Below are 19,422 nucleotides of genomic sequence, written 5' to 3' on the forward strand. Positions count from 1 at the left end.
TTTAGCATGCCCTGAATGGCTGATGGTATCAAAGGTCTGCTAAGAATCACTTCCTGAGGCAATAGGTTTCTGATCACCTGCCCATGCCAAATTGTACAGACATAAGAGTTCCTCACCATATACCCAAGAAATTATTAAAATGGGGAGGTTTTCTGTGACATAAAAAGTATTAGTTATTACTATACATCCACACTTTGTAATAAATATGCCCACTGACCGGACACTCTGGTGTAGGTAAGTCAAAAAAAAGAGGAAACGTGTTAATCGCAGAGTAGAGCAAAACAGTTTAATAAAATATTTCACTCAAACCAGCACTTGCATTATAATATAGAAAACAGTTTTAAAACTATACATTTTTAAATTCTACCTTGACACGAATGCTAGGGAAGCTACCTTGAGAAAAAAAATCTGAAATACCATATTTTAAGGTTCATATAGTAAAATAAACAAACACTAGCAGACTTTGGGAATTTAGGTAAGATCTTTAAGTTTGACAGTTTAACTTTCCAGTCATTTCTCCTCTCACTTAAATTACAGCCAGTTTTCCAGGTATAAGCAAAGCTTCATGGCCTATCAAGTTCTTCTGGTTTCTGCTGTGCCTAATGGTTCTTTTGCTTTTTAATGCAATGGAGCCTTGTACAGGTTTAAGCAATCATCCCCTTCTTTTTGCAAATTTGGCTGAGGCAAATCCAGCCTAGGGAGGGCTCTAACATCCCTCTCCACCAAAGTGAGGTCTGGGTCCCTTCTCTGCCTGGATCCAGTTAACGCGGTCCTGGGGCTTGGCTCAAGTGGGGCTGGAGATGCTTAATCAATCAGTCAATGGTTGTTATTGAGCTCTCACTCTGTGCAGAGTGCTGTACTAAGCATTTGGGAGAGTAAATTATAATGGAGTTGGTAGTTCCCTGCCCTGAAGAGGCTTATAAGGCAAGCCTTTGACACGAGGGACTGTAAAAATCTACTTTGCCCCAACTTCCTCAAAAAAAAATGCTATGTTGGTTTCGGATCCAATAGTCCACCAAGCTCCCCACCATCAAAACCCTACTTAAATAACATCTCCAAGCTACCTTCCCTGACTAAGCCCTCATTTTCCCCTATTTGCCCTCCTTTCTGCATCATCTGTGCACGTGGATCTGTACCCATAGTCCGCCTATAGGACTTAGTCTTATATTCTCCCCTTTCCCCAATCTGTAAGTTATTTTAATGCCTGCCACCCCCTGTAGACTCCACTCCTTATGGGCAGGGATTGTGTCTAACTACTGTACTGTACTCTCCCAAGCATTAAGTACAGTAACTTAAGAAATGCCATTAAATTCCCTACATCCACTCTTTATAGCTATGGTCAAAACCTTTCCTGCCCCAACAATTCAAACAACAATAAAAGCAACTCAGATTTGGAAACGAACTTAGCAACCGGGAAAACAAATGAAAATCAAGAGCACTGGCAAACTTAAGAAGAAGAAATGAAATGGTGATGCTAAAGCTGAGAATCCCAAATAGGAAAATAGTGTGGATAATCAACATCTGGAGTAGGGGAAAGATGAGAACTTGACAGCCAGTCTTTTTCCCAGTATCTAACCTATGTATAACTTGGGCAAGACTGATTCATACAAAAACTGCTTTAATTCATCATGTTCTTCCAAACAATACTTAGGATGTTAAAAAAAAAAAAGTCAGCAGTTAGACTGGAAAATGGGAATAGGTTTCCACACCCAGAACTGATCATGATAAAATTTCTACAGTACCTCGACCCTGCCTGCCTCAAATCTTGAAAAAAAAAAAATGGGATGGTAAAAACTAATCAATGGCTTAATCTTAAAAAAAGGAGTGTTCTCGCAGGTGACAGCACATGACTTTAAGGATCTGAAAGAAATGCCCAAGGTTTACAACTGGAAAACCAATGATATCAAGTAATTAAATGCAAGCTAACACATTCACTTTACGTGATTAAAATCTCTGCAAAAAAGGCATAATAGGTCTTTTAGGAAAATACAGGTCTCTAACACAGGAGTTCCTGACCTGATTTCAGGTGTACCCTGTGCTTAAATCCAATGCTTGTAAAATAACACAATGCCTTAAGAACAGGTTATTGCAATTTAAAACAAATGGAGAAAAGTGCAATGCTTAATAAGTTGTGACCCACACAAAGGCAGCCTCAGTTCTCAAAAAGCTATGGAGATAGATATGAAAATGAAGCTAGAGACATCTAGGTTCATTTTAGTAAGTTTTTGAACTGCTCCATAAGTACTCTTCAGGAGTCAGTTTTCTTCAAGGGAAGAGTCTCATGTTGCCTCTGGGAATTACTTTCAGGAAAGTCAACACTTTTTCTGGCCCTGTTCACATATGGGCTAAAGAAAAATCTACCTCCGCTGAAGCATTTTGTTGCCTAATGAGACGTTACCTTGGTTAGTTTAACCATTTATTTCCTCAATGAAAATTCGATTATATCACTTGCTACACAACAAGATAAGTACCAGCTTTTTTATTTCCTCAGAATGCCAGACAAACGTAACATTTCCTTTATTTTTCATGACCATTCAAAGAAAAAAAATCCTTAAAATAACATGTCGTGGTACTGTTTGAGTGGAGTTGAGATTTCCATCTGGGCAATTAAGCCTTTGAGCATTCTACCTGCAGTGAAAATAAAACTTCTGAATACTTTTCATCGGCTGTGCCGGCTATAAATCCCTTCTGCAGATGGAAAGAAAATTCGCGTTTTGTGGTGAAAAATACATTTTGAAAGTCACAATAAAACATTCATATATATACACGGGGTATGTCTTTGGGAAAGCTCCAGAGAACATTCAGAGTTTCCAAACACGGTGTCAATAGAGGAGTTCCAGTAACGATATAAATAACTCAGCAGATGCCAAATAGCTGCCTGCAGACTGACACCAAGTGAAGAAGCAAGAGCAAGGCAAGTCCACCACAACATTGCAGGATTAATGGCAAATGTACTCACACCCTCCACCACGTAGGATGTGTTTGCGTGACATTTATCTGCCTGTCAGTTTCTGATCCAACTAAAGAGAGGCAATCTTTGTGGATGAATCATCTCCACAGTTAGACATCTTTCGAGCACACAATCCAATAGGAAATCTGTGAGGGGAGGAAACTTGATCTTGCCTGTTACTAGAGAATACCTGACCACACAGCAGCATTTACATAAGCAGGGACCGCAGACAGTGTTTTCCTAAGAGAGACAGGATGCCGACTATTCTTTCCAACACCGTACGGCTGAAATTACGGCCACACATCAGTTATCCTGTGCCACAGATAAGTTTAGGAAGCCATGTGTAACTGGCTTTCGGACGGAGGGGAGAGGGCGGCGGGGAGACGGAGGTACCCCACTGACAAGACTGGCGACTGCGGCTACTGGAGTAAATGAAAAGAAGCCAACAGAGATTTACCAGTCTCAGAAAAAGTCGGTTTGACCAAAGAGGCCAGCAGAATTTGTGATGACAACCGGTTGGGAACACTCTCTCTTTACTAAGAGCGGTGGGAAAGGAGAAAAGGGAGATGGGGGCAACGGAGCCTGGACAACGCAGCCTGAAAAATGGAGGTACGGATGTCTTCCTCCTACGAAGCCATGCCGAGCAGAAATCCTCCGACAAAGCCTCCTGCCACGAGAACGTTCTTCTTCACGAATGAAACCACCTGAGCAGAGAAGATGGAACAGTCAGTTCGGCAATCCACACGTCTTCTTTGCTAGGGCACTCGTTTACATTGCTCATTTCCGTTAAGGGTCTTAGATTTAACTTCCAGTTACTTAGTAGCAGTTTTGCTTCCACTGATAGGAGACACCTCGATTTTGGGCTCTCTGAATGCTGAATCAACTATTAGGATTCCCCTATCTTTAATCACCTGGGTATTTTCCCAGCAGAAGTTTAGTATCTTCATAAGGCAAGATTTAGAAAAGTTATCTGACTCGGCTGAATAAGTCGGAGCCCCAGACTCATATTAATAATAATAATTGTGGTATTTGTTAACCACTTACTACCTGTCACCATTTAGACTGTGAGCCCGTCATTGGGCAGGGATTGTCTCTATCTGTTGCCGAATTGTAAATTCCAAGCGCTTAGTACAGTGGTCTGCACACAGTAAGCGCTCAATAAATACTACTGAATGAAAACCAGTTAAACAGGTCCCACGTGAGGCTAACAGTCGAAGTACAAGGGAAACAAGTACTGAATCCCCATTTTGCAGAGGCAGAAACTGAGACTCAGAGAAGTGAAGTGTTTCCTAAGATCACGCAGCAGATGTGTGGCAGAGCCAGGATTAATAATAATAATAATAATAATAATAATAATAATGATGGTATTTGTTAAGTGCTTACTATGTTGGGACAGATACAAGGTAATCAAGTTATCCCTCGTGGGGCTCACAGTCTTAATCCCCACTTTACAGAGGAGGTAACTGAGGCACAGAAAAGTTAAGTGGCTTGCCCAGGGTCACACAACAGACAAGTGGAGGAGCTGGGATAAGAACCCACGACCTCTGACTCCCAAGCCCGTGCTTCTCTATAATAATAATAATGATAACATTGGTATTTGTTAAGCGCTTACTATGTGCAGAGCACTGTTCTAAGTGCTGGGGTAATACAGTGTCATCAGCTTGTCCCACGTGAAGCTCACAGTATTAATCCCCATTTAACAGATGAGGTAACTGAGGCACAGAGAAGTTAAGTGACTTGCCCACAAGTGGCAGAGCTGGGATCCACAAGTTTTACCTACCTACAATTTTCTGATATATATAAATAGTATTTCTTGCTCTGTCACTCACTGTTTTTCCACTCATGATTTGCCTGGTTGGAAAAGAAGTCCTACCTCCTCGGCTTTGCTTTTGACTTCTGTGGGCAGTTGGTTGCTTTGGCGGATTTTCAACTGTGCTTTAGCTTTTTTCATGTCCTTCTCCACCCTCTGCCAGTCCACTTTGATGTAGCCAGAATGATTTGCAATCTACATAGTAGAAGAGTGAAGCGATAAAGAAGGGTTAAACCTAAAAGCATAATTTCTGTTGCCAAACTGTACATTCCAAGTGCTGAGTACAGTGCTCTGCACATAGTAAGCGCTCATTAAACAATTTTGAATGAATTTCTTTTCTGCTTTTCCAGAGTTTTAAAAGGAAAATTTGCTCTAGAATTCTGTGTGTCCAAATTTAAGAAAAATAAGTGAGTGACTAAGTTTTTCACATAGTTTTCAGGCCCCAGAATCTATATGTGATTTTTGTTGGACTAATTAGGAGAATTCTTACATAGAAAAATTTAATGGCACATGGACTATTATATATGCTTTTTTAAAAATGTCTGACAGACAAGAAACAGGTAGAAATCATTTGCAGAAGCTATAACTGACATGAATAGTAAAACAAATAACCAGGATCTAGCCCAGGCTTAAAACGAAATATGATATACAATTTTGAATTTCTTTTTTGAGCGTCAAAGTCCAAAAAACGTGATTCGATTAGGAGTAGGGTCGAGTGTAACCCTCTTCCTCATTAAAAATCTATTCCAATAAATTAAAAGTTACTCATACAGACCTGAAGTAGAAAAAATCCCCCTCCAACTGCTGTTGCTGCCAACTTTCCAACCTTCTGGAATATGAAACCTGTGCACCTATAGAATCAGACCAGGAGTCAGAATGATGGGTGTACACCAACATTTTATACAGCTTTTTCAGAGGTAACAGAACTTCATATTTTCATTAGGGTTAGACACTAAAAGCAGGCCTATCCTAACCAAAATCAGAATATAAGATTTTGGGAATGACATAATAATAGTATTTGTTAAGCATTTACTGTGTGCCAGGCACTGTTCTGAGCACTGGGGAGATTCAAGACAATTGGGTTGGACACAGTCCCTCTTCCACATAGGGCTCACAGTCTTAATCCCCATTTTACAGATGAGGAAATTGAGGCCCAGAGAAGTGAAGTGACTTGCCCAGAGTCACACAGCAGACAAGTGGTAGAGCTGGGATTGGAACCCAGGTCTTTCTGACGCCCAGGCCCATGCTCTATCCACTTGGCCACGCTGTTTCTGTAGTTTTAAAAATTAGTTTACATGCCCTCCACCTTCAAAACTCTCTTAAAATCACATCTCCTCCAAGAGGCCCTCCCAGACAAGCCTTTTATTTCCCCTATCTGCTCTCCCTTCTTTGTCAACTCTGAACTTGGCTGTGTACCCCTTAAACATCTTGATGCCCCAGCTCCCAAGTTAGGTAAATATTCTTATAATCTACTCTTTCTCCTATTCCTAAATCTATATGAATGTCTGTCTCCCCCTGTAGACTGCAAGCTCCTCGTGGGCACGGATCTTATCCCGGCTCTGCCACTTCTCAGCTGTGTGACTGTGGGCAAGTCACTTCACTTCTCTGTGCCTCGTTACCTCATCTGTAAAATGGGGATTAACTGGGAGCCTCACGTGGGACAACTTGATTACCCTGTATCTACCCCAGCGCTTAGAACAGTGCTCTGCACATAGTAAGCGCTTAACAAATACCAACATTATTATCTACCAACTCTGTTATATTACATTTTCCTGAGTGCTCAGTATAGCAGAGTACATGCCCAATAAATACCACTGACCGATTGCGTGAGCGATGAATTTTTGAGGAGTGGAATTTTTAAAACTTTGCTGTGCTTAAAAGTGTTTGTTTTAAAAAAAAAAAAAAAGCAGGTTCCAAATTTGGTAAGAATTATTGTCTTCCTTTTTAGATGTCTCAAATGATGCTATGTCACAGCACACAGTAAGCGCTCAATAAATACGACTGAATGAATGAAACTATTGCAGTATTTGATCCATTTGTACTAACATACTTGAAAATACCACTTATTTCCAGCAATACAGGTTGATTTGGCAATCTGTCATCTTGCAAATCACTTACCATCCAGTGACCCCTCCGATCACCAACTGTGTTGCTACACTGTATTTCTCAGTAGAGGGTCCGGAGTCCTGACCAAAGAGTTTACGCCACCATGGTTGCTTTTTTGTGAACTCGGCAAGGTCCAGTGAGTCCAATTTCCCTGTAATAACATTAATAAGATGCAACGTGAAACATTTAAATTTGTTACTGAGCCACATAGGGAAGGTAAGGTTATTCATTTCCTATGGAATCTTAAATAACCATGATGTGACACTTTTACAATTGGGGTTTTACATTCTTTATTTTAAATTCTAACTGGGAATTTTCTGGAAAATAATAGTGGTGATATTTGTTAAGTGCTTATTATTTGCCCAGCACTGTTTTAAGCACTAGGGTAGATACGAGGTAATCAGGTTGGACACAGTTCCGGCATGGGGCTCACAGTCTTAATCCCCATTTTACAGATGAGGCAACTGAGGGACAGAGATGTGAAGTGACCTGCCCAAGGTCACACAGCAGACACGTGGCAGAGCAGGGATTAGAACCCATGCCCTCTGAGTCCCAGGTCCATGGTCTTTCCACTAGACCATGCTGCTTCCCTAATTCCACATGAGAGCCAAATTGGGGTACAAGTGAACATGACTAGTTTATTTAGCGCTCAAACACTCCTCGGTGTGCTTCTAATACGTAGCCATTAATAGATTCATTACATCACACGGATAGCAACACTGGGCTCGGCTTGAACTAGTCAGAACTTGAGTAAAAAACTCACCTTTTAAGGAGATGGCCCAAATTAACCAAATTTTTAATCGTTTTCAGAAGTCAGAGGAGTACCATTAAAATATACAGACTGTCAACTAGATCGTGTTCTTATCCCATTCATTTTTCTGTTTGGATATCATTCGGTAGTAATTGCTGAAACCCTCTTGGGTGCAGAGACCATAGTACTAAGCATTGGAAAAGAATACAATGGAAAAAAAATGGCTAGGGCCCCCAAGGTGTTTCAGGTTAAGAACTTGGAAAAAAAATTCAGTTTTGTTTGCATTAAAACATATATCTGTACTTCAGATATTTCAGAGGAGTTCTGTCATAAGGAAGAGTCCACTAGCAACTAGCCAGGATTCTTGGACCAGACTGAAAAATCTTAAGCCTCCTAAAAGACCACGCAATTTCCATGTTCCTAGTCACCGACAAAAATAAACCTCTGGCTTGTGATGTATCCATTACCACCACTAATACAATCACTGTTTAACCCATCATTCCTGTAAGGGAAAGCAGTAGCATCCCTATTTCATCAATTAATAAAAAAGAAATGAAATCACCCACCTATAACCTCACGGAAAACCAGGGGCAGTCAAGTTTAAAGCTCAAGCTCTTATTTACGTCACTACCTGCCTCCCTGAAATTGTGAGGACATGACTAGAGTAAGCCCGGTGTGGGCAGGGATTACCTCTCTTTATTGCTGAATTGTACTTTCCAAAAGCTTAGTACAGTGCTCTGCACACAGTAAGCGCTGAATAAATACGATCGAATGAACACTAAAATTAAGGCAACTAATAAAATGGCGGTATTTTGGAAAATCTGGCTTACTAGTCCTATTCCAGAAGAAGGTTTGGGAATGGATATCACTCAAAAAGTTCACATGAGAGCCCGCTGTTGGGTAGGGATTGTCTCTACTGCTAAACTGTACTTTCCAAGCGCTTAGTATAGTGCTCTGCGCATAGTAAGCACTCAATAAATACGATTGAATGAACGGTCTGCCTTCAGTAAGCGCTCAATAAATACGACTGAATAAACACGAGCCTCCAGTCTCCCTGGAGGTCTGGGTTCGTATCTCACTGCTGCCAGCTGTTCTCACTCATCATCAGCTTTATTCATTCAATCTCATTTATTAAGCGCCTTTGGATGCAGAGCAGTGCACTAAGCGCTTGGGAAAGTGCAATACAACAATAAAAAGCGACAATTCCTGCTCGCCATGAACTCCCAGTCAAGCACTCAACCGGTTTGCCCCGCTCCTCCCTAAGCTCGCTGGTGTCCTACTGCAGGCCAGCCCTCACCGTTCGCTCCTCTAGCGTCGGCTGCCTCGCTTTACCTCCATATCCCTGCCGACTCCTTTCCCACGTCCTCCCTCTGGCCCGCGAGTCCCTCCCCCTCTGCATATACCAGACCACCTCTCCCTCCATCTTCAAAACCTTACTAGAGACATCTCCTCCAAGAGGTCTTCCCCGATTGAGCCTTCTTTTCCCCAGCTCCGTCTCCCTTTTGGGTGGTCTACGCGTTTGTATCTGTGACCTCTGGGCACCTGATATTCACCACCCCCCTTCAGCCCCACAGCACCTTTGAACATATCTACAAATTGTATATGATACAATTATTAATCATTTATTTCTATTAATATCTATTTCTCCCATTTACAACCTACACTTGTTTGGGGCAGGGAACATGCCTACCAACTGTTTTATTGTACTCAGCCAAGCATTTAGCTCAGTGCTGTGGACACGGTGGCAACGCACCTTTCCAGAGAATGCTGGGCAAGGGGGTGACTGACTCGGGACCATTCATTCAATTCAATAGTACTTATTGAGCGCTTACTATGTGCAGAGCACTGTACTAAGCACTTGGAATGTACAAATCGGCAACAGATAGAGACGATCCCTGCCCACTGATGGGTTTACAATCTAATCGGGGGAGACAGACAAAAATAATAGCAATAAATAGAATCAAGGGGATGGACATCTCATTAAAACAAGAGCAATAAACAGAATCAAGGTGATGTACATCTCATTAACAAAATAAATAGGGTAGTAAAAAATACATACAAATGAGCAGAGGAGCACAGTGCTGAGGGGAGGGAAGGGAGAGGGGGAGGAGCAGAGAGTAGCTCTTGTTTTTAATTAAGGTTCTCGTTCTGCTATATTCCAGAATTCAGTCGCTCTTTGTATATAATAATGTTGGTATTTGTTAAGCGCTTACTATGTGCAGAGCACTGTTCTAAGCGCTGGGGGAGATACAGGGTCATCAGGATGTCCCACGTGAGGCTCACAGTTAATCCCCACTTTACAGATGAGGGAACTGAGGCACATAGAAGTGAAGTGACTTGCCCACATTAACACAGCTGATAAGTGGCAGAGCCGGAATTCGAACCCATGACCTCTGACTCCGAAGCCCAGGCTCTTCCCACTGAGCCAGATATCTATCGCCCCTCACCCCTACCTTCTTAGGTTGGGAGCCTTCTGAATTAACTAAGACCCTGAATTAACACCTTGTATCTTGGACTATTGATGGATTGATTGCAAGCTCCTTGGGGACAGGACACAGCTCTGCTGACTCTGTTGTACCGGACTCTCCCAAGAGCTTAGTTTAGTGCTCTGCACACAGTAAGCGCTCAATAAATACCACCGATTAGCTGGTTGATCCATCAGTGCATAGTGTAATGTTCTGCGCAAAGAAGACCCTCAGGAACTACTACTGAATGAGTGTAGGGACACTTCTATTTCTAAAGGGGCCTGAAAATCCTGGAATCTTTCTGGACAAATTCAAAGATAATGATGTAACCCCAAATCCCCCAGATGGTTCCTTTTAATTTCAATTATCAATTTTCTTTCCTTTGAGGTGAGGCCTTGTTTTATGTCAGAGAAGGAGCGTGGTCTGGTGGAAAGAGCCCCGGCCGGAGTGTCAGAAGGACCCGGGTTCTAATCCTGACTCCGCCGCTGGACTGCTGTGTGACTTAGACAAGTCATTTCATTTTTCTGGGCCTCAGTTACCTCATCTGTAAAATGGGGATTAAGACTGAGCTCGATGTGGGACAGGGATTTGGTTGCATCGCTTAGTACTGTGCCCGGCACATAGTAAGCACTTAACTAATACCACAATTATTATTAGTATGACTATTAACGGAAGTGGGAAAAGGTATTGCCTTTTAATTATGTACTGGTAGGTGGGAGTCAGCGTAGAATTGAGCTGCAAACAACAAATGTTTCGTTTTGTTCTGTTTTGCTTTGCCGTCTGTCTCCCCCGTTCAGAACGTGAGCCCGTTACTGGGCAGGGATTGTCTCTATCCGTTGCCGAATTGTACATTCTTAGCGCTTAGTACAGTGTTCTGCACATAGTAAGCGCTCACTAAATACGTCTGAATGAGTCAATTCAAAGATCTACCACATAGGACCGTTACTATTCAAGATCCGGGAGAAGCAGCTAAATATTATGGATAGGGCAGTGATTCAGAGTCTCCTACCGACTCTGAGTCACTAAGAATTCAAATAGCTCCTATGCCGAGCCTGCAGATATTTCACAAACATTTATCTCGAAAATTTGCTTTAGTAAAAGGAGGCGCATGCACTCGAAGGAAAGCCGAAGAAGCTAATTCCACTTGTCAATCAATCAATCACCTTCAAAGTCATATTAAAGGCCCATCTCCTCCAAGAGGCCTTCCCTGACTAAGCCCTCATTTCCTCTGCTCCCGCGCCCTTCTGAAATCATCTTCGCGCTTGGATTTGCTCCCCCTTTCCACCCCTCCCTCAGCCCCCCAGCACTTACGTATATATCCACAATTTATTTATATTACTCACTCATTCAATAGTATTTATTGAGCGCTTACTAAGTGCAGAGCACCGTACTAAGCGCTTGGAATGGACAAATCGAATATCAGTCTCCCCCTCTAGACTGTCAGCTCATTGAGGACAGGGAAGGTGTCTGTTACATTGTTGTATTATACTCTCCCAATCTCCCGAGCACTCAGTACAGTGCTCTGCACATAGTAAGCACTCAATCAATAGATTGCTGGATTGATTTGATATTCACTGGGCATTCACTGCTGTACACACTGGGGAGAGTACAGTGGCCTCTTGTCTTATGCTGCCGAGTCGTCTCCGACCCACAGTGATGCCACGGAGGCATAATAATAATAATAATAATAATAATGATGGTATTTGTTAAGCGCTTACTATGTGCCAAGCACTGCTCGGGCTATCTCCACCTCCATCTGCAACTGTTCCGGGAGCGTATCGGTAGAGTAGGTAGACGCAATTCCCGCCCTTGGGGTTTACCAACATCCGACTGTTTTTATTAGAAGAGATGCCCGGATTAAAGGAACGAAAATTTTAATGAGGCCAGATGCTGTCTGAGCAGCTACTCCCAATGGCAGGGGGCAAGGAGCCTGAGGCCAAGAAGCAGCATGATGTGTGGATAGAAAACGAGCCCAGGAATCAGAAGGTCATGGGTTCGAATCCCAGCTCCGCCCGCTTGTCTGTTACGTGGCCTTGAGCAAGTTACTTCACTTCTCTGGGCCTCAGTTACATCACCTGTAAAATGGGAATTAAGACCGAGAGCCCCGTACGGGACAGGAACTGTGTCCAACCTGATTTCCTTGTATCCGACCCAGTGTTCAGTACAGTGCCTGGCCCAGAGTAAGGCTTCTCAAATACCACAGTTACCAATATTATGACATCGCTCAATCGCCAAGGAAAGCGAGGGAAACCCGGCCCCAGGGTGGACTGGGGGGGTCGGGGTGGGGGTCCCCCCTGCTGCCTTTCGGGTGACCTTGGGCCGAAGCAGTGTGGCTCAGCGGAAAGAGGCCGGGCTTGGAAGTCGGAGGTCATGGGTTCGACTCCCGCCTCTGCCCCTTGTCAGCTGCGTGACTGTGGGCAAGTCACTTCACTTCTCTGGGCCTCAGTTCCCTCCTCTGTCAAATGGGGATTAACTGGGAGCCCCATGCGGGACAAGCAAATGACCCTGTATCCCCCCCAGCACTCAGAACAGTGCTCTGCACATAGTAAGCGCTTAACAAACACCAACACTATTAGCTCGCTTCCCCTCACTGGACCTCTGGGGGGGGGGAGGGGGGGTCTCTCCATCAAGGAAGCAGGAATGTGACCCGCCGGCCCTCCAGCCCACTGAGATCCCGGCTCTTCCCCGCTTCCATCAATCAATGGTATTTATCGAGCGCTCAGTAGGTGCGGAGCACTGTTCTAAGAGCTTGGGGGAGAACAACGCAGCAGAATTAGCAGACGCGTTCCCCGTCCGCTACGAGCTTGCAGTCGAGAGGACCGAGTCGAAGATCTACAGCAGGATGTTTTTTCCTCTTTTCCCATCTGCACCAGCCCTGCTGTGCCCCTGCCTCTACCCTGTCGGTCCCACCGTTCCCCGTGCCCCCTCTCCTGCCCCGTCCCCACCCTACCCACGTACTCTCGCCCCTGCCCCGTCCCCACCCTACCCACGTACTCCCGCCCCTGCCCCGTCCTTCCCCCGTCCCAGCTCTTTCCCTGGCCTGACCGGGCATTTACTGCCTTGCCCCCTCTGGGCCCTGCCCCTCCCTTCCCCCCCCTTTGCCTGCCCCCATCCTTGCCCCTCCTCTGCCCGTCCCTCCCTTCCCCCTGCCCCTGCTCCCCGTGTCCCTGTCCTTCCCTTCCCACTGAGCCTACTCTTGCCCTCCCCTGTCCCTGCCCATCCCTAACCCTCGCCCATATTCCCGCCCCTGCTCCCCGCCATGCCCTGATGCTCCCCTGGGCAGCCCCTACCTACTCCGGCTCTGCCCCCGCCCTGACCCTCCCCCCTGCTCCTCCCCTCCCCCGTCCCTCCCCTTGCCGCTGCTCATCCTCCCCCCTGCCCTGCCCTTCCCCTGCCCATCCTCCTGCCCCTGCACCCCCCCGGCCCTGACCTTTCCCTTTCCCTTTCCCTTTCCCTGCCCCTGCCCGTCCCTAACCTGGCCCCTGCCCCCGGTCCCCCCCTCGGCACCTTGAGCGGCCTTGTCCATGGCGCCGACGGCGTCGGGCGGAGCGGGGGGCGGGGAGGTGGGCGGGGCCCGGGGCGGGGCGGGGGGCGGGGCGGGGCCCCCGGCACGTGGTCCGGGTGTCTCCATCCCCACGGCCGGGGCGGAAGAGGCCGGGCCCGGCTGCTCCCTCCGCACGTGACCCCAGCCGCTCCCTCCGCACGTGACCCCAGCCGCTCCCTCCGCACGTGACCTCAGTCCCTCCTCCCCCCCTTCCCGCCCGCCCGCGCGTCACACACGTTGCCGGGCAACCGCCCAGCGGCGCCGCGGGAAACTCCCTTCGCTCCGCCCCACTTCGTTCATTCACTCCGTCCGTTCGTTCCTTCGTTCAACCATTCAACCATTCAGCCATTCATTCATTCATTCATTCATTCATTCAACCATTCATTCATTCAACCATTCGTTCACTCAGCCATTCAGCCATTCAGCCATTCAGCCATTCATTCATTCATTCATTCATTCATTCATTCAACCATTCATTCATTCATTCAACCATTCGTTCACTCAGCCATTCATTCATTCATTCATTCATTCATTCATTCATTCAACCATTCGTTCACTCAGCCATTCAGCCATTCAGCCATTCATTCATTCATTCAACCATTCGTTCATTCATTCAACCATTCGTTCACTCAGCCATTCAGCCATTCATTCATTCATTCAGCCATTCAACCATTCGTTCACTCAGCCATTCAGCCATTCATTCATTCATTCATTCATTCAGCCATTCAACCATTCGTTCACTCAGCCATTCAGCCATTCAGCCATTCATTCATTCATTCATTCAGCCATTCAACCATTCATTCATTCAGCCATTCATTCGTTCATTCATTTGTTCGTTCATTCATTCGATCATTCACTCACTCATTCATTCAGTAGTATTTCTGGAGCGCTTACTATGTGCAGAGCACTGTACTAAGCGCCTGGGATGAACAAGTCGGCAACAGATAGAGACGGTCCCTGCCCTTTGACGGGCTTACGGTCTAATCGGAGGAGACAGACAGACAAGAACGCTAACAATAAATAGAATCAAGGGGATATTAATCGGGTTGGGCAAAATCCCTGTCCCACGTGGGATTCACCGGCTTTGCCACTTGCCCACTCGGTGACTGGGCAAGTGACTTCATTTCTCTGTGACTCAGTTTTCCCACCTGCCAAATGGGGATTAAATACCTGTTCTCCCTCCCATTTAGACTGTGAGCCTCATGTGAAATAGGAATCGTCTCATCTGACTGTACCATAAATGCCCCAACATTTACCACGGTGCTCTGAACATAGTAAGATTTATTATTACTACTACTATGATTCCAAAAATTAATTCAGTAGAAGGACATGAAAATCCCATATCACTTCATTTTGGGGGGATTCCCTAAGCAGTCGGAGGGTTGACCAAAACAGAGCAAACAAGTCATGGACTAGATGTACTATTAATGAATATTGCACTATGAATATTATTAATAACACCATTGATAAATATGAATTTCTTTTATTTTCCGTAGACGATATCAGCAAATATCTAAGCTCTCTGAATTAAATTCATTTTAAAGACCACGAATGAGGGATTTCTGATCCTCTGAAGAGGTAAACAGATTTAGGGCTCTTGCAAGTCGATTGTATTTCTCTTGAGGAATTACACTGTGTAATATGGGAGTTGGTGTCACGGAAAGGCTAATGGCTAAATCTCAAACAGCACGCGGTCATCTTTTTCTAGAGCCAAAAATAATTTTAATTTCCCCTTGTTCAATCCAAAACAAAAACACCCTTTAACCTTTGCAGTAAATTGCTTACCCCTTCCTGTGGACATGGAGAACTGTGAGCTGTCACAGTCTTCTCTTGGAAGGGATTCTAGTGATCGCTTCTTATCAGGAACGTGATGCACAGCACAAAGCTTGCCTTGAGAGATGATAAACTAAAAGGGAATCCATAAAAACCACCGGGATATTTCACATCTGCTGCACGTCTGATGAAGAGTAATCATAAAGGACGCTAAAGATAGTATTCCTGCATCTAAAGGTTGTCGTTCTGCTGACGCTAAATGATACGTGGTGCGCTGCATGACATAGAGAGCACAGGCCAGGGAGTCAGAGGTCCCGGATTCGAATTCCTGCTCCGCCACTTCCCTGCTGCGTGCCCTCGAACAAGTCACTTCACTTCTTTGGGCCTCCGTTTCCAGGTCTTTAAAATGAGTATTCAATACCTCTTCTCCCCTCTACTTAGGCCGCGAGCCTCATGTGGGACAGGGACTGATCTAATCATTTTGTATTTAATCCTGTACTTAGGTTAGTGCTTGGCATGTAGGAAGCACTTCATTAAACAAATATTATTATTATCATTACTATTAATATTATTATGGTATTTGTTAAGCGCTTACTATGTGCCAATCACTGGTGACATTGTTTTTTGGACCAATCACTTATTTAAACCCAAGAACAAATTAGTGGAACTTCAGAGATACTACATAAATCTAAAAAGACTATTTAATAGTTCATCTTTACTCGCACCAACTTCTCCAACAGCCTTGCAAGAATTATTAAGGGACTGCTAAAGAATGATAATATTCATCATCAAAATATCACTCATTATTAGAATGATTAGGATTGAAGAAAAATTTCTTCTCAGATCAAGTGGTAAAGAGACAGGTAGGCAAAAGCATCATTTTGTGTCCACACCTAGGGATCTTTGTTGTCAGCTATGTGGGGCTCACAGTTTTCATCCCCATTTTCCATATGAGGTAATTGGGGTACAGAGAAGTTAAGTGCCTTCCCCCAGACACATAGCTGACAAGTGGCGGAGCAGGGATTCGAACCCATGACCTCTGACTCCCAAGCCTGGGCTCTTTCCACTGAGCCACTCAGGCTTCTAGGCTGACTTCAGAGTTCAGGGGATATTGGCTCAGGTGTGAGCCTACCTCTCCCCCCGTCCCCTATTGCCAAAATTGTGTCAGCAAGATGGTCGATCTACCCAGTGCAGGTTTCCGGCTCGGAATGTATCCGTGGCAAAATCCGACGTAGATGATGAAAATTCACTCGGTAAAGACAAATTCACCTTGTGTAGTCACATTAATTATGTTTACTTAATTATCCCCTCTACCACACTAATGAAGGACTAAATATTGTGACTTCAGAACTATAAAATGGAGTTTCCAGATTGAAGAGTACCCAAACAAAGAGAAATAAAGAGTAAATATTTTTCAGTTCACCTGAGCTACGGGAATGTAGTTTTTATTCACCACATACATAGCATCTGGTCACATATGTTCTATTTTCCTTTGTGGAAGGAGAGGTCCCTGGGCTATTCAGACCCGAGAACACAAGCAGCGTGGCTCAGTGGAAAGAGCATGGGCTTTGGAGTCAGAGGTCATGAGTTCGAATCCCAGCTCTGCCACTTGTCAGCTGTGTGACTGTGGGCAAGTCACTTAACTTCTCTGGGCCTCAGTTACCTCATCTGTAAAATGGGGATTATGACTGTGAGCCCCATGTGGGACAACCTGATTCCCCTATGTCTACCCCAGCGCTTAGAACAGTGCTCTGCACATAGTAAGCGCTTAACAAATACCAACATTATTATTATTATTATTAACACCAGCTGGCTTTGAACAGCTCACTCCAAGTTGCTACCGTACCAGTAATCATTGGCTGTTTCATGTGGGACAGTCTTCCAAATTCTGGAGGAGTCGGCCTTCCTTTGGAGTATACAGGTTCTTTTCAAGTTCATCTTTGATAGTTTCCAAGTTTCCCCTGACTCCTTTTTCCCCTGGGTTCGGATTCCATTGTTGTTTCTTTCTCGGGTCGGAGGAAGACTCTTTCCTTCCTCTTCCTTGAAACGATTCCTTGTGAATTTGGCATAACATCAAGGCGCTTGATTTGCTGACATAATTAAAGGGTGCTAGCACGTTGATTGCACCATCCTGCTATTAGAGCACAACATAGCTCACCCTTTAGAAGCAGGGAAGAACCTAATCCTATATGGTGGGGAAGATGCTAACATTTCAAAAAGGACAGTGCAACTTCCCAAAGAAACCTCGGGAATTCAGGAAATTCAGTGAGGTAAACTCTTACTTCTGCAAGTCGTGAAGTCAATGGATCGATACAGTCACAGTACAACAGAGAACAATATAACACATTCCCTGCCCACCAGGAACTTACAGTTTAGAACGGGAAACAGACATTAAAATAAACTATGGATATCAAGTGCCATGAGGCTGAGGGTGGGGATGGAAAGGGTACAGATTCAAGTGCATGGGTGATGCAGAAGGGAGAGGAAAGAGGGCTTAGTCGGGGAAGGCTTCTTGGCGGAGATGTGATTTTAATAAGGCTCTGAAGGTGGGGAGAGTGACGTCTATTGGATACGATGGTGGAGGGAGTTCCAGGCCAGAGGGAGGGTGTGGATGAAGACTCAGTGGCAAGGTAGACGAGATCAAGGTACAGTGAGTAGGTTGGTGTTAGAGGAGTAAAGTGTGTGGGTTGAGTTATAGTTGGCGATCAGCAAGGTTAGATAGACGGGGGAGAGCTGACTGAGAGCTTTAAAGCCGATGGTTAGAAGTTTCCGTTTGATGCGGAGGTGGATCGGAAACCGCTGGAAGTTTCTGAGTAGTGGGAAGATGTGAGTGGAACTTTTTTTTTTTTTAGAAAAGGGATCCGGGCAGCAGAGACTGGATGCGGGCAGATAGGAGGCCGGGAGCTCAAGGAGGAGGCGGAGGCAGTAGTCATGGCGGGATAGGATAAGTGCTTGGAACAGCAGAATAGCAGTTTGGATGGAGAGGGGAGGGAGGATTTTAATAATGTTGGTATTTGTTAAGCGCTTTCTCTGTGCAGAGCAATGTTGGTGTTGGTATTTGTTAAGCGCTTACTATGTGCAGAGCACTGTTCTAAGCGCTGGGGTAGACACAAGGGAATTGTCCCACATGGGGCTCACGGTCTTAATCCCCATTTTACAGATGAGGTAACTGAGGCACAGAGAAGTTAAGTGACTTGCCCACAGCCACACAGCTGACAAGTGGCAGAGCCGGGATTCAAACCCATGACCTCTGACTCCAAAGCCCGGGCTCTTTCCACTGAGCCACGCAATGTCCACTGTTCTAAGCGCTGGGGGAGATACAGGGTAATCAGGTTGTCCCACGTGAAGCTCACAGTTAATCCCCATTTTACAGATGAGGTCACTGAGGCACAGAGAAGTGAAGTGACTTGCCCACAGTCACACAGCTGACAAGTGGCAGAGCCGGGAGTCGAACCCATGACCCCTGACTCCCAAGCCCGGGCTCTTTCCACTGAGCCACGCTGCGAACCGACAGGATTTGATGACAGACTGAATGTGTGGGTTGAATGAGAGAGATGAATCTAGGTTAATAATAACGATGGTATTTGTTAAGCACTTACTATGTACCAAACACTGTTCTAGGCACTGGTGTAGATACGAGATAATCAGGTTGTCCTACGTGGGGCTCACAGTCTTAATCCCCATTTTACAGATGAGATAACTAAGGCACAGAGAAGTTAAGTGACTTGCCCCAAGTCACACAGCAGACAAGTGGCAGAGCCGGGATTAGAATCCACAACCTCTGACTCCCAAGCCCCTGCTCTTTCCACTAAGCCACGCTGACAGGCCACTTCTTATGTTCCTGAACACTTTTCACAATCTCGAATTCAAGGTTTTTGTGGTCTCTTCTATGGGAATTTCTTTCACTTTGCCACTTGACCTTTTGAACTTTGAAAACAGTCATTTTAAAAGAAATATACAGTTGGGCCCATTTGCATCTTTTGCTACTCTTGCTTTGTTTGATGGAATTATTACTGCGGCATG

At 45.0% G+C, this 19,422-nt stretch overlaps 1 protein-coding gene across 1 annotated transcript; it reads right to left on the reverse strand.

Moving 5' to 3' along the window:
* Window positions 1-264: 264 nt before the first annotated feature.
* On the reverse strand, window positions 265-13,680 carry FUNDC2 (FUN14 domain containing 2). Its single transcript, XM_029067615.2, has 5 exons — window positions 13,590-13,680; window positions 6,879-7,017; window positions 5,536-5,611; window positions 4,824-4,955; window positions 265-3,654 (listed from the first exon to the last, which is right to left on the reverse strand). Exons 1-5 carry the CDS (start codon window positions 13,606-13,608, stop codon window positions 3,577-3,579), a joined length of 444 nt encoding a protein of 147 aa, XP_028923448.1. The 5' UTR covers window positions 13,609-13,680; the 3' UTR covers window positions 265-3,576.
* Between the last annotated feature and the right edge of the window lie 5,742 nt (window positions 13,681-19,422).

Source organism: Ornithorhynchus anatinus, chromosome 6 (genome assembly GCF_004115215.2).
Source record: "Ornithorhynchus anatinus isolate Pmale09 chromosome 6, mOrnAna1.pri.v4, whole genome shotgun sequence".
NCBI classification, from domain to species: domain Eukaryota; kingdom Metazoa; phylum Chordata; class Mammalia; order Monotremata; family Ornithorhynchidae; genus Ornithorhynchus; species Ornithorhynchus anatinus.

Excerpts from the sequence above, each read along its gene's own strand:
- FUNDC2 (XM_029067615.2), bottom strand. Across the intron at positions 4,956-5,535 it reads GGGGATTTTTTCTACTTCAG|ATTGCAAATCATTCTGGCTA; the intron begins GTCTGTATGAGT and ends TCTACTATGTAG. Across the intron at positions 3,655-4,823 it reads TCAAAAGCAAAGCCGAGGAG|GTGGTTTCATTCGTGAAGAA; the intron begins GTAGGACTTCTT and ends TTCTCTGCTCAG.